Below are 13,112 nucleotides of genomic sequence, written 5' to 3'. Positions count from 1 at the left end.
AATGGGGCGGGATGCTGTAGAGGTCACTGTTAAGGTTCATGCCCACGAACGTAAGGCCTCCGTGCCCATGCTGCGACCGCAAATTGCGGTCCGCAATGCACGGGCACCGACCGTGCGGCAGCCGCATGCGGATAGCGGACCCATTCACTTGAATGGGGTCTGCGATCCGCATCCGACAGTCTGCGCCGCAAAAAAGTAGTGCATGCACTACTTTTTTGCGGTGCGAAGGCACGGCCAGAATCACCACGAAAGCACTCCGCAGTGCTTCCGTGGGGCTCCAATCCGTGCTTCCGCACCACATCTCCGTGATTGCGGACCCATTAAAGTGAAAGGGTCCGTGATGCGGAATGCACATGGCCGGTGCCCGTGTATTGCGGACCCTCTGTATGCGGGCCACAACACCGCCACGGGGGCACACGGTCGTGTGCATGAGCCCTTATGGGGGATACTGTCGATATCTTTTAACCACACACAGAAACATTAAATGAAATAATTATCTAATTATCATTGAGGAAACTGATATCAGAAAAGACAGACTGCCACTCCAGAGTAACAGCTAAAGGGAGGGTTTAAAATTAATTATTTCTAACAATCGTTCACTAAACCGGTGACTTACTTAGTAAATCATTAACGCCTTCTTTGTAAGTAGTATTGTAATTTGTCGTTAGCTGCATTAGAATTGGCCTGCTCCCATGACATGTATATCATGTGTAACCACCACAATGTGAAAGGTGTGTGGGCAGGAGGAGGCTGGTGTCACACATAAATCTTGGGGTTTTCGAGGAGTTTCACAGTTTTTGGTGCATTTTTTTGTAGGCATATTTTGCAATGTTTTTAGTCAAAAACGCCAGCTCCAGATGTAACATGGAAGTTATTAAAGGGACATTTCCATCAAATTTTTTATCACACATTAACAGCCTGTATGTGAATATTCTATGTATTTTTTAATAAAACAGGTTGATGGTTTTCTGGATATAATTTTTGTAAGTCACTTCATGTATTCTACTTCCTGTCCTGGCTTTTAACTTCCTCCTTTGGACACAAAGGCAAACAGCCGGTATTACACAGGCAGATAATCGCTAACGAGTGTTTATAGTAACGCTTGTTAGCGATGATCTGGCAGTGTAATACTGCCACCGATTACCCGATGAACAGGCAAATGCTTTTTCATTCGGCAATCGCAATTTTTTAAGCATGCTTAAAAATCATCGTTTGCTGGCGGCAGATCATGCGGTGTAATCACGAACTGCTGCCAGCAAACAGTGATCCGTATGGGGACGAGTGATGGCATTAGCATCGCTCCTCTCCAGACTGTGGAGGAGATTGCTGCATGTAATAGCAGCAGTCTCCTCCACTAGCGAGCAGGCGATTGCTGTGAAGGAATGCTTACTTCCTGACAATTGTCTGTCTGATCTTTTAATCTAATACAGCCCTCACTTGACTTTCTCAGTTAGACCATTTACTGCAGCCACAAAAGGAAAGGGATGAGTGACTGAATTAGAACATCACACATTAAACTGATAGCTGTAAGGCCGAGTTCGCCGGCCGTAGGTCAGCCGCATCGGATCGCAGACCCATTCACTTTAATGGGTCCGCGATCCGCCCGTTCCGCAAAAAGATAGGACATGTTCTATTTTTTTGCGGAACGGAAGTACGGGACGCAACCCCACGGAAGCACTCTGTAGTGCTTCCGAGGGGTCCCGTTTCGTGCGGCCGTTCCGCAATTCCGGACCCATTGAAGTGAATGAGTCCGAATCCGTGATGCGGAATGCACACGGAACTGTGGCCGTGTATTGCGGCCCCCAATTTGCAGGCCGCAATACGGCCACGGATCACACACGTTCGTGTGAACTAGGCCTAATGCTGTTCTATGGACATCTTTATCTAGGCCTATCAGAAGAACAATAGAGCTGCCATACTGTCATCCTAATTCTATAATCTACTATTATACTAACAGATAACATCTTTCCCTCACAGCAGCAGTAAACTGACAATAGATTCTCTATTTATTTAGGAGTTGTATCTCTCTGTTGACTACTACAGAAGGATAATATTTTGTATTTCATGTTCAATAGTTTAGTACTGCTGAAAAAAAAAAAATCTAAAAATGTTTTCTATAAATTTTGAGTTAAGAAATACCCCTTTCTGACAGAAGTGTCCCTTAAAAGACAGGATAAACAGGTATCTTTTTGCAAATGCAATTTTTTGAGTCAGTGTTTTTTTTAAGTTGCTGCATGCTCTGGGTGTGTCATTTTTCCCTCATTGTCTGGAATTTTTCCCATAGATATACATTGATTTTTGTTGCCCTGCTTGAATTGCATTTTTTAAGATTTTTTTTTTGTACCAATTTTTTCCCCAATATCGCTATAACAGGAAGCGACATCACTTGCTGCCAAAACAACCCTTTCAAATGAATGGAACTGATTTTCTGAGATACTTTTTCTTAAGGCCTCCTGCACACGAACATGTACGCCCTGTGGTCGTGCTGCGACCCGCAAAATGCGGACAGCAACGCCGTCCGTGGGGCAGCCGCAGTGGATCGTGGACCCATTCACTTTAATGGGTCCGCAATCCGGCCTTTCCGCAAAAAGATTGGACATGTTCTATCTTTTTGCAGAACGGAAGTACGGGACAAAACCCCACAGAAGCACTCCGTAGTGCTCCCGTAGGGTTCCGTTCCGTACCATTCCGCATCTCTGGATTTGTGGACCCATCGAAGTGAATGGGTCCGCATCCGTGATGAGGAATGGCCACGGAACAGCGCCCGTGTAAATACGGCAACGGGAAGCACACGTCCGTGTGCAGGATGCCTAACCCCTTCATTACCTTGCAATTTTTCCATTATTTACTCCAAGCCTTCCTGGGGCCATAACCGTTTCATTTTTCTGTTCACATAGCCACTGTTTTTTTGTGGGACAAGTTGCACTTTCTAATGTCACCATTTAATATTGCATACAATGTAGTGGGAAACTGGAAAAAAAAAATCCAAATGTGAATTGGAAAGAAAAAACCCAATTCTTCCACAGTTTTATGGGTTTCATTTTTACGGCATTCCTTAAGCGTTAAACCTGACCTGTTACCTTCATTCTTTGGGTCAGTATGATTAGTGATACCACATGTATCGTTTTTCTTTTGTTTTAATACTTAAAAAAAATAAAAACATTGAAAAAACAATTATTTTTCTTTGCATCCCCATAGCATTTTTTTATAGTTACACCTATGGAATTGTGTGAGAGCTGTTTTTTTTGCGGGGCGATAAGTTTTTATTGATACCATTTTGGAGTGTGCATGACTTTTTGATCACTTTTTCTTAAATTTTTTTGGGAGGTGAAGCGATGTAAAAATGGTAAATTGGACAATTATGGTAGATTTTTTTCCCATTATACTGTTCGCGATACTGGATGAATATGTTTATATTTTAATAGTACGGGCATTTTAGGACATGGTGATACCTATGATCTTTCTTTTTTTTTTATATATCTATTTTTAATATGAGGAAAGGGAGTGATTTGAGGTTTTTTTTTTTACTTTTTTAAAATTCTCTAGGGAATTTGAACATATGATCATCAGATTGCTTCTCTCACAGACTGCAATGAATTCCTTTTGCAGCCTATGGGGCTCCATAGGAATGTATTGCTGTGCCTTGGAGGGCTCGAGGCTACCACAAGTCTCTCAGATGCCATGGTCACAAATGGGGTGCCTTCACACATGGCTGATTTTGTGGCAGAAGATTCTGCGACTGAAAATCAGTTCTATTCACCTTAATGGGGCTTGCAGAAATCCAATAGCAGGGCGCGACGAGATCGAACCTCCCTAGCATCGCGGGTGATGCTAGGGAGGCTCGTCCCCGTCGCAGCCTGCTATTGGGTGCTCCCCCTGTCGGGAGAAATTCACACGTAGGTTTACAAGGGACAGAACCCAAAGTAAAAACTGGCCCATTAAAGTCAATGGGTTAAAGCATGTTAATGCGTCGCTCCTCACTAAAGGTTATTATTCATGCAAAAAGGACCCCACAGAAATAAATGGGTCTCAGGGCATGCATTTGGTCACATTTGTCATGCAGGACTTGCCCATTCAAGCCAATCTGTCAGTGATTTAAAAAATGAACCACGCAGAAGGATGGTCATGTTCACAGATGGTGGCCAGGAGATGCAGTGTGATGCAGATCTTCACAAGCACGAGAGAACGCTTTCACTCACAGAACTTGAACAAGTTTGGTACCGCTCATGTGTATAAGGCCCTTTTCACACGGGCGAGAATTCCGCACGGGTGCGATGCGTGAGCTTAACGCATTGCACCCGCACTGAATCTGGACCCATTCACTTCAATGAGGCTGTTTAGATGAGCGGTGATTTTCACGCATCACTTGTGCGTTGCGTGAAAATCGCAGCATGCTCTATATTCTGCGTTTTTCACGTAACGCAGGCCCCATATAAATGAATGGGGATGTGTGAAAATCGTATAGCATCCGCAAGCAAGTGCGGATGCAGTGCGATTTTCACGCATGGTTGGTAGGAGATGATAGGGATGAAAGCAACCCCGGACCCCATTAAAGTGTATTCCCTGTATTATTTTCCCTTATAACATGGTTATAAGGGAAAATAATAGCATTCTTAATACAGAATGCTTAGTAAAATGTAGATTGAGGGGTTAAAAAAAATAATTAACTTACCTGTTCCAATTGATCGCGCAGTCGGCATCCTCGTCTTGCTTCTTCTTTCAGGACCTGCAAAATGACCTTTGGTGACGTCAGCGCAGGTCCTGCTGAATGAAGATAGATTTCTACGTCACCAAAGGTCCTTTTGCAGGTCCTGAAAGAAGAAGCAAGACGAGGATGCCGGCTGCGCGATCAATTGGAACAGGTAAGTTAATTTTTAAAAAGTTTTTAAGAATGCTATTAACCATGCTATAACCATGTTATAAGGGAAAATATTAAAATCTACAGAATACCTAAACCAAACCCGAAATTCAGTGAAGAAGTCTGGGTTCGGGTCTGGCTACCACAGTCAGTTTTTTATTACGCGCGTGCAAAACGCATTGCACCCGCGCAATAAAAACTAAACATCCGAACGCAATCACAGTCAAAAGTGCAATTGCGTACCTACTCGCACGATTTTTCCGCGACGCACCCGCATCCTATCCGCCCCTCACACGCGACACCCGTGTGAAAGAGGCCTTAGTGTTCTGCCAGTCCTAACTAGTATAATTCCTGAGAAGACTCAGTCAACCACACTCTAATACTGCAGAGGAATATGTACAAATAATCGCACACGTTGGGGCTTCAGTGGGGGAGATCAGCAGCCACCATAAACCTCTGGGGCTGCTTGTCTCCAGGAGAACAAAGGATTGAGATCCATCTTATTTCAGGACGTGCGGGTTCTGTCAAGGTGTTCTCGTATACCTCAAATTGCTGGAGGATCCTGTGGAAATCTGTGGGATCATCCACCAGCAAATATGTAATGCGTATGGCTAGCTGCACAAGAGCTGAAGGATATGTGACAATCAGTACAGGAGGGGAGGAGCATAGCAGTGGAGGGGAGAAGTGGTGGGGAAGGACCTGTGATGACATCACCATCATAAGATCAGTACAGGAGGGGGCGGAGCTCAGCAGTGGTGGGGAAAGACCTGTGATGATGTCATGTGACATGAGATGGCAGAGCTTTGTGTGGAGAATAAATTGGATGGAATCAGTGTGAAAGCCAGGGAAATCTTATACTTCTTCTTATAATAACAGCCTGGACACAGGGGCGGGTTGGCCATAGACCTTACAGGGAAATCTTATACTTCTTCTTATAATAACAGCCTGGACACAGGGGCGGGTTGGCCATAGACCTTACAGGGAAATTTCCCGGTGGGCCGATGACCAGGGCGCCGCCTGAACCCTCCTCACGGCCGGCCAGTGGAAGTTTTTGGGGATGTATTTTGTGCTGCTGGCAGTATTTTGTGATGGACTGTGGTATCTGGCTCTGTTGGGTGGTATAATGTGCCACAAGATGGTATTGCTGGCCCTGCCTTCCATCAATTTGGACCCGACTACAAAACGGGGCCTCTTTTGGTATTTTTCCAGGGCCACTTTAAGTTCCCAGTCTGCCCCTGCCTGGACATGCTGGGAGTTGTAGTCCTCTACTCTTATACCTCCTCCCTGTAATGTCCTCTAATATCAAATAATTACACCATGGACATGCTGGGAGTTATAGTTCTCTCCTTCTAAATCTTTTCCCTCGCTACCGGGTACAGGTGCCTGAGGGGGCCCAAAGACCCTTGTGCTACATAAGAAGACACCAGTATTATAGAAAGTGCATGCTGGTCCAGGTAAACCTCTGGCTGGAGGGAAGGGGTTAGGTCAAGAATTTGGTATTGGGAGAGGGGCGGGGGGGGGTGCCGTATCAATGTTTGCCTCAGGCAGCACGAAGGCTATGTGCTTCCCTGCCCCTGGCATTGAGGGAAGGGGGCCCAAGCTGAACTCTTGCACCAGGGCCCATGAGCCTTTAGCTACGCCCCTGATAACAGCCCAGAATTGCTGGGAGTTGTAGTTCTCTCCTCTCATATCTCCTTATTGTAATGTCCAATAGCCAACTCTTGGAGGCAGCGAGGAAAGTAGTTAAATATTGCAAGTAGGCTGAGTAAAGCAATGATTTATTTTATATACTTCTAGTGTAATTTGGCTGACGCTGCCATATAGATTACATTCTGTGTTGTAGCATCATCACCCACTGTCCCAGGTATGATGTCTTCCTTTTGGGGGGGGGTGACGTTCTCTTTTTTGGGGGTTATGAAAGTAGCGACCCTGACTGTATCCAGGTTAGCTGGACATGTTTTTTTTAGTTCATTTATAGACGAGATTATACCGTAATTGATAATCGTCCATTAATTGAAATAATCAGATTATAATTTTTTTGCCAAAATTGCCCAGCCCTAGTTAGCTTTATTCTATACTAGAGGTGTCAAAGGTGCTGTTCCATTACAACAACGTATCCCTTATCCACAGGATAGGAGATAAGTCTCCAATCAACCACTGGGGCCTCTGCCAATTGTGAGAATGGGGGCCTGTATCCCCCATTTGAATGATGTGGAAAACATGCATGCACGCTGCTGCTTCATTAAACTCTATGGGTTGCTTGTACTCGGTTATCTCCGGCATCCTATATACAGGGGCAGGCTGGGAACTTAAAGTGGCCCTGGATAAAATTTTAAAAGTAGCCTCGTTTTGTAGTTGGGTCCAAACTGATGGAAGGCAGGGCCAGTAATACCACATTGTGGCACATTATACCACCCCAACAGAGCCAAATACCACAGTGCATCACAAAATACATCCCCAAAACTTCCACTGGCCGGCCGTGAGGAGGGCCCGGGCGGCCCCCTGGGGAATTTCCCTGTAAGGTCTATGGCCAATCCGCCCCTGCCTATATAGTTAATTCAAGTGGAGGAACACAGGTCCCCATTCTCGTGATCGATGGAGACCCCAGCGGTCAGACCCCCGCCATACACTTAGACTCTAACCTGTGGATAGGGGATAAGTCGTTGTAATGGGAGAACCCCTTTAAACCATCTCCCCGTGTACATCCAGCTTCAGTCTACTATTCAGTGACTAGTTGGCAACATAAACAGGAAAACAGTAGAAAGAGTAGATGCCCTAAAATAAAATGACTGGTAGATACCAAGGGGGCAGACGAGACATGTAACAATGGAGTCAGGAATACATATATTAGGCCAATTTACATCAATGGAACCTACAGAGAAAAACCATAGCAGAAAGATGACATCTCACCCATTACTGGGTCTGACTGACAAATACCGCCATGTGAATGGGGCCTTAGGAATAAGCTGGGAGTTGTAGTGGCAGCAGCTCCTCCAGACAATGTGACTGTATACAGTGCACCGTCTATATACGTCTTCACCTGCCCTGAACTCTGCAGGCAGACCACAGTCTGGGAGCAATGATATATAGATATATATATACGTGTAGACTGTCTCTCCTCTAGACTAGGCAGCCGTCTCCATGTTCCAGACAGAAGTGGACACGGAATCTAATGGAGGGAAGGGGTGGCTGTGTATAAATCCTGTCATGAAGTCCGCCTCTCTGTGGGGTCCCCAGAGCTTTTGTCCTCAGCCTGTCTGTCACCGTGTCTCCCTGCGGACACCAGAACTAACTGCCACTGGCTGCTTCTCCACTAGAGGCCCGACCAGCAGAGCCCGCGCCAGAGCTGCTGCAGCACCTCTTCGGCAGAGGCAGTTGTGCCCGTCCCATGCTGTCACCTCTGACAGGTGTCACCATACTGTGCCCAGCCCTCTGCTCCTTACTTACCCTCATTCACCAGCTTGTAGCTCTGGGATTTCCTGCTCCGTCTCCTCTCGGAAAACTCCATTCTTCTACCGTCAGGGTGATGTTGACGAAGGCAATGCCAGTGACGAGAAGAAGGAGAAGCACAGGGAAAAGATCAGACAGATTAAGACGCTGACAAGGAAGGGGAGGGGGAGAATGGAAGGAAATTAACCGCTGGAGTGTGCCACGGGGTAGACAACTGCCAACTGGTGTGCGAAGGTAAAGTTTTTCCAGGCTTCCAATAGGAACGTACAAAAGGAAAATGTAAAGAAATCAGAGGCTAATCCCTGGGACTTCCCAGCAGGCGCTGATCTTTATCACACAGTGTCCTGAGGCGCCAATAATGATACATACGAGGAGCCCCAGAGGACTGGGAGCCGCAGACAGGGCCCGCTCGCTCTCTCTCTCTGTTTTGCTTTCTCCTTTTTTTCTTTTAGGGTCAATGATAAACAGGGGAGAGAATGACTTCGAGACGGAGGAGGGAGCCTGACACCTGCTGGCCAAATTCAGTCTTGCAGCAAGGTGGATTAAAGCAGCGTATGGCGTGACGTCATCGGCTCAGTACTACCGTAGGTAGAAAGGAGAAGCGACACCTCAGAAAGAGGCAGGAGAGAGGAATCCGGGGAGCGGCGCGTGCGCAGTGAGTGCTCATTCCTTGGCTTTGTCAGAGTGTCTGCTGCAACAGTGACCTGGCTGCTAGGCTAGGCTAGGCTAGCCTGACAGACGTGCTCACAGGGAAGTAGTCCTCATTGTGCTCCTACCCTCCAATCCACAGAAGAGCCATCATTAGCAAACAATAAAACTACTTAGAAACAATGAGCCCTCATTAGACCCCTGTAATACCCCTCGGAAGCTTCTGCTATTAATCTGTTCTTTCTTCTCTTTCATAGGATTCCTGATCTGGAGAGCAGACAATGTGTGCAGAGGCGCTAGGGCTTATTAAAGGGTCTCTGTCACCTGAAAAATGGGTATTAAAGGGAACTGGTCACCGGGATTTTGGGTATAGAGCGGGGGACATGGGTTGCTAGATGGCCGCTAGCACATCCGCAATACCCAGTCCCCATAGCTCTGTGTGCTTTTATTGTGTAAAAAAACTGATTTGATACATATGCAAATTAATCTGAGATGAGTCCTGTATGTGTGATGAGTCAGGGACAGGAGTCATCTCAGGTTAATTTGCATATGTATCAAATCGTATTTTTTACACAATCAAAGCACACAGAGCTATGGGGACTGGTTATTGCGGATGTGCTAGCGGCGATCTAGCAACCAGTGTCCTCAGCTCTATGCACAAAATCCCGGTGACAGGTTCCCTTTAAGCTGGCTGACATTAGCTGAATGTAACTATATTAGTGCCATCTCACTGCCGGCCACCGTTATTGAGAAAAACAAACGTTTATAATATGCTAATTAGCCTCTAGGTGCAGGGGGGCGTTGCCCCTGCTCCTAGAGGCTCCGTTCTCCCACCTCTGGCCACGCCCTGCTACACTAGATTGACAGGGCCAGAGCAGAGCTGCTCTCCTCCCGCCGGCCGTGTCTACAGTGTAAATCTCACGCCGTTCAGTATTCGGCGCAGGCGCAGTGAGGGAAGGGCGCTCGGTGGCTGCTGGCTTTCTCACTGCGCCTGCGCCGAATACTGAACGGCGTGAGATTTACACTGCAGACACGGCCGGCGGGAGGAGAGCAGCGCTGCCCTGGCCCTGTCTATCAAGAGAAGAAGGGCGTGGCCAGAGGTGGGAGAATGGAGCCTCTAGGAGCAGGGGCAACCCCCCCCCCTGCACCTAGAGGATAATTAGCATATTATAAAAGTTAGTTTTTCTCAATAACGGTGGCAGGCAGTGAGATGGCACTAATATAGTTACGTTCAGCTAATGTCAGCCAGCTTAAGGGTCCATTCACACGTCCGTTTTTTCTTTCCTGATCTGTTCCGTTTTTTCTGGAACAGATCTGGACCAGATCTGGACCCATTCATTTTCAATGGGTCCTGGAAAAAAACGGACAGCACAATGTGTGCTGTCCGTTTCCGTTGTTCCGTTCCGCATGTCCGTTTAAATATAAAACATGTCCTATTCTTTTCCTGAAAAATCGGATCCTGGTACAATACAAAGTCAATGGATCCGCAAAAAACGGATGACATATTGATGTCATTCCGTATGTCATCCGTTTTATACGGAATCCGTTCCTGGAAATTACATTTAAATTTTTTTTTTTTTTTTTTTTAAAGAAATCCAAACAACTTTATTTACTTATTGAAATTTATACATGTTTCCGTTTTTTGCGGATCCGCAAAAAACGGATGACATACGGATGACATACGGAAACATTTTCAGGAACAACGGATCCGCAAAAAACGGACAGAAAATCGGATTATAGAAAAATACTGACGTGTGAATGTAGCCTAAGGCTCTATTCACACGTCCGTGATGTGTTGCGGACCCGCAAATTGCGGGTCCGCAACACACCAGCCCGTCACCCCCATTGAAATGCCTATTCTTGTCCGCAAGCTGCGGACAAGAATAGGACATGCCCTATCTTTTTGCGGAGCTGCGTACCCAAAATCGGGGGCGCGCTCCGCAATTGCGGCTGCAGACAGCACACTGTGTGCTGTCCGCATCCATTCCGTCCCCATAGAGAATGAATGGGTCCGCACACTTTCCGCAAAATTGCGGAAAGGATGCGGACCCATTTTGCGGACGTGTGAATGGAGCCTTATACTCATTTTTCAGGTGACAGAAACCCATCTGACTGCACATGGCCAGACTTCCAGTCTCAGTATAAGGCTCAATTCACACATCCGCAATTCCATTCCGCATTTTGCGGAACAGAATTGCGGACCCATACATTTCTATGGGGCCACACAACGTGTGTCCCCGATCCGGAATTGCGGACCCATACATTTCTGTGTGAATGGACCCTTAAGGCGCCAGTTTTAATCTGGTGTCCTCGCTCTGCTGAGCAATCAGGACCAGGATCCAGAAAAATCGCTCTATGTTCCAGATGGGCTTTACATTCCATGCCTCTATGTTACTCGATGTTCTGCAGATGTTCTGGATTGCATGCCTACATCTAGCTATATGTTACAGAAGTGTCTGTACGTTACTACAGTATATGTCCCAGAGGTGATTTGGCTTGCATACTTATAAGTGGCTACAGGAACCAGAGGGGCTTTGGATTGCAGCCCCAAGGAAGGGAAGGCAGCACACACATCCAAATAAAGTGAGCTGAATCCATATAGACAACGTGTCAACTGGATATAATCCTTTTCAACCATGGAATGCTGCCTTGTGTTATTAAATATTGCAGACTGCTCCAGATACAATAGTTTAGTGGGTGTTCCAGCGACTCTCTGTATGTTTAATATATAATGGTGGTCTCCAGGTTTAAATTTTATGTATTATGTTTTTGAGGAACTTTGCATTCTGTGACTATTGACCTTCCAACTGGGTTCTGGATTTCAGATCTTTTTGTTATTTGGTTATTTTGCTGCATTGCCAGTCCACTTGCTCTCATCCAGTGATTAAGGCAGTGATGCCTAGACTCAGCTACCTTCATGCTACTTTGTGCCCATTTTTATTTAGAAGTACTTCAACTTTTGTATGTATTTCCTGAGTATCTAGAGGTGTTCTAGTATCTCATGCTGGTTTGGAGGGAAATCTACTTATCAGAAGCTTTGTTCATAATGCCAAAAACCTCTTCCAGTTGACGTCTGTGCTAACTGTTCCTCACCTCTAAGGGCTCATGCACACGACCGTATGTATTTTGCGGTCTGCTAAAAACGGATCCGCAAAAAATACGGATGACGTCCATATGCATCCCGTATTTTGCGGAACGGAACAGCTCACCCCTAATAGAACAGTTCTATCCTTGTCCGTAATGCGAACAATAATAGGACATGTTCTATTTTTTTGCGGAATGGAAATACAGACATACGGAAACAGAATGCACACGGAGTAACTTCAGTTTTTTTTGCGGACCCATTGAAGTGAATGGTTCAGCATATGGTCCATAAAAAAAAACGGAACGGACACGGAAAGAAAATACGTTCGTTTGCATGAGCTCTAAGGGTTCCTTTACACTGATAGATACAGCAGCAGATTGTCAGGGAGGGAAGCATTTCTTCCAGACCATCGCCTGCTTGCTGGTGGATAAGACCGCTACTATTACATTCAGCAATCTCCTCCACAGTATGGGGAGGAGCGATCGCTAATGCCATTGCTCATCCCCATAATGACTAGTTGTTTGTTGCAAATGATAATTTTAGTCAATGACATAAATGATTTATTATTAATCGGCGGTACATTTACACCGCCAGATAATTGCTAAAGAGCGTTTTTATGAACACTCGTTAGCGATTATCTGCAGGATTCTCGGCCTGTGTAAAGGGCCCTTAAGATAAATTTCTCTTTTTCTCCTTCATCAGTTAAAGTAACCTCACTTTTATAAAATAACAGTCTTTTTATTTTTTTCAGAAGTCCCATATTAGTGAATGGAGAGAGCTGCACTTGCGGGGGCTTCTCCATTCAGTGCAGCATGTGATAGGGTCCTATTCTTGAAATAGATGCGGGTCCTATCAGAGATTTATGGCCTATCCTTTGGCTATTTTAGGGAATGCTGTCGATTTTAAAAATCCAAAGCATGCTCTATGTCATGTATATTTGTGAAGATATTTGCTTCAGATTTCATCCCTTTTAATGCTGGAGCATGACACATAAAAGTTTTCTTTCCTCTGTTGCATCATCCAGAGTTTAACACTGTCTTTGGAAACGACATCAGCACAAGAACTGCAACA

The 13,112-nt window shown here is 45.7% G+C and overlaps 1 protein-coding gene across 1 annotated transcript in view; it reads right to left on the bottom strand.

The window, feature by feature from the left end:
- BEND7 (BEN domain containing 7) overlaps window positions 1-9,226 on the bottom strand; it is an 84,537-nt gene extending 75,311 nt beyond the window's left edge. The window contains exons 1-2 of the mRNA XM_040413158.1: window positions 8,496-9,226; window positions 8,306-8,370 (exon numbers count right to left, since the gene is read on the bottom strand). Of these exons, the coding sequence (XP_040269092.1) occupies window positions 8,306-8,366 (61 nt within the window). The 5' untranslated portion in view covers window positions 8,367-8,370; window positions 8,496-9,226. The remainder of the gene's footprint in view (window positions 1-8,305; window positions 8,371-8,495) is intronic.
- Between the last annotated feature and the right edge of the window lie 3,886 nt (window positions 9,227-13,112).

Source organism: Bufo bufo, chromosome 1 (genome assembly GCF_905171765.1).
Source record: "Bufo bufo chromosome 1, aBufBuf1.1, whole genome shotgun sequence".
NCBI lineage: Eukaryota > Metazoa > Chordata > Amphibia > Anura > Bufonidae > Bufo > Bufo bufo.
The sequence above is the reverse complement of the archived record's forward strand: the minus strand, read 5'-3'. Positions and strand labels throughout refer to the sequence as shown.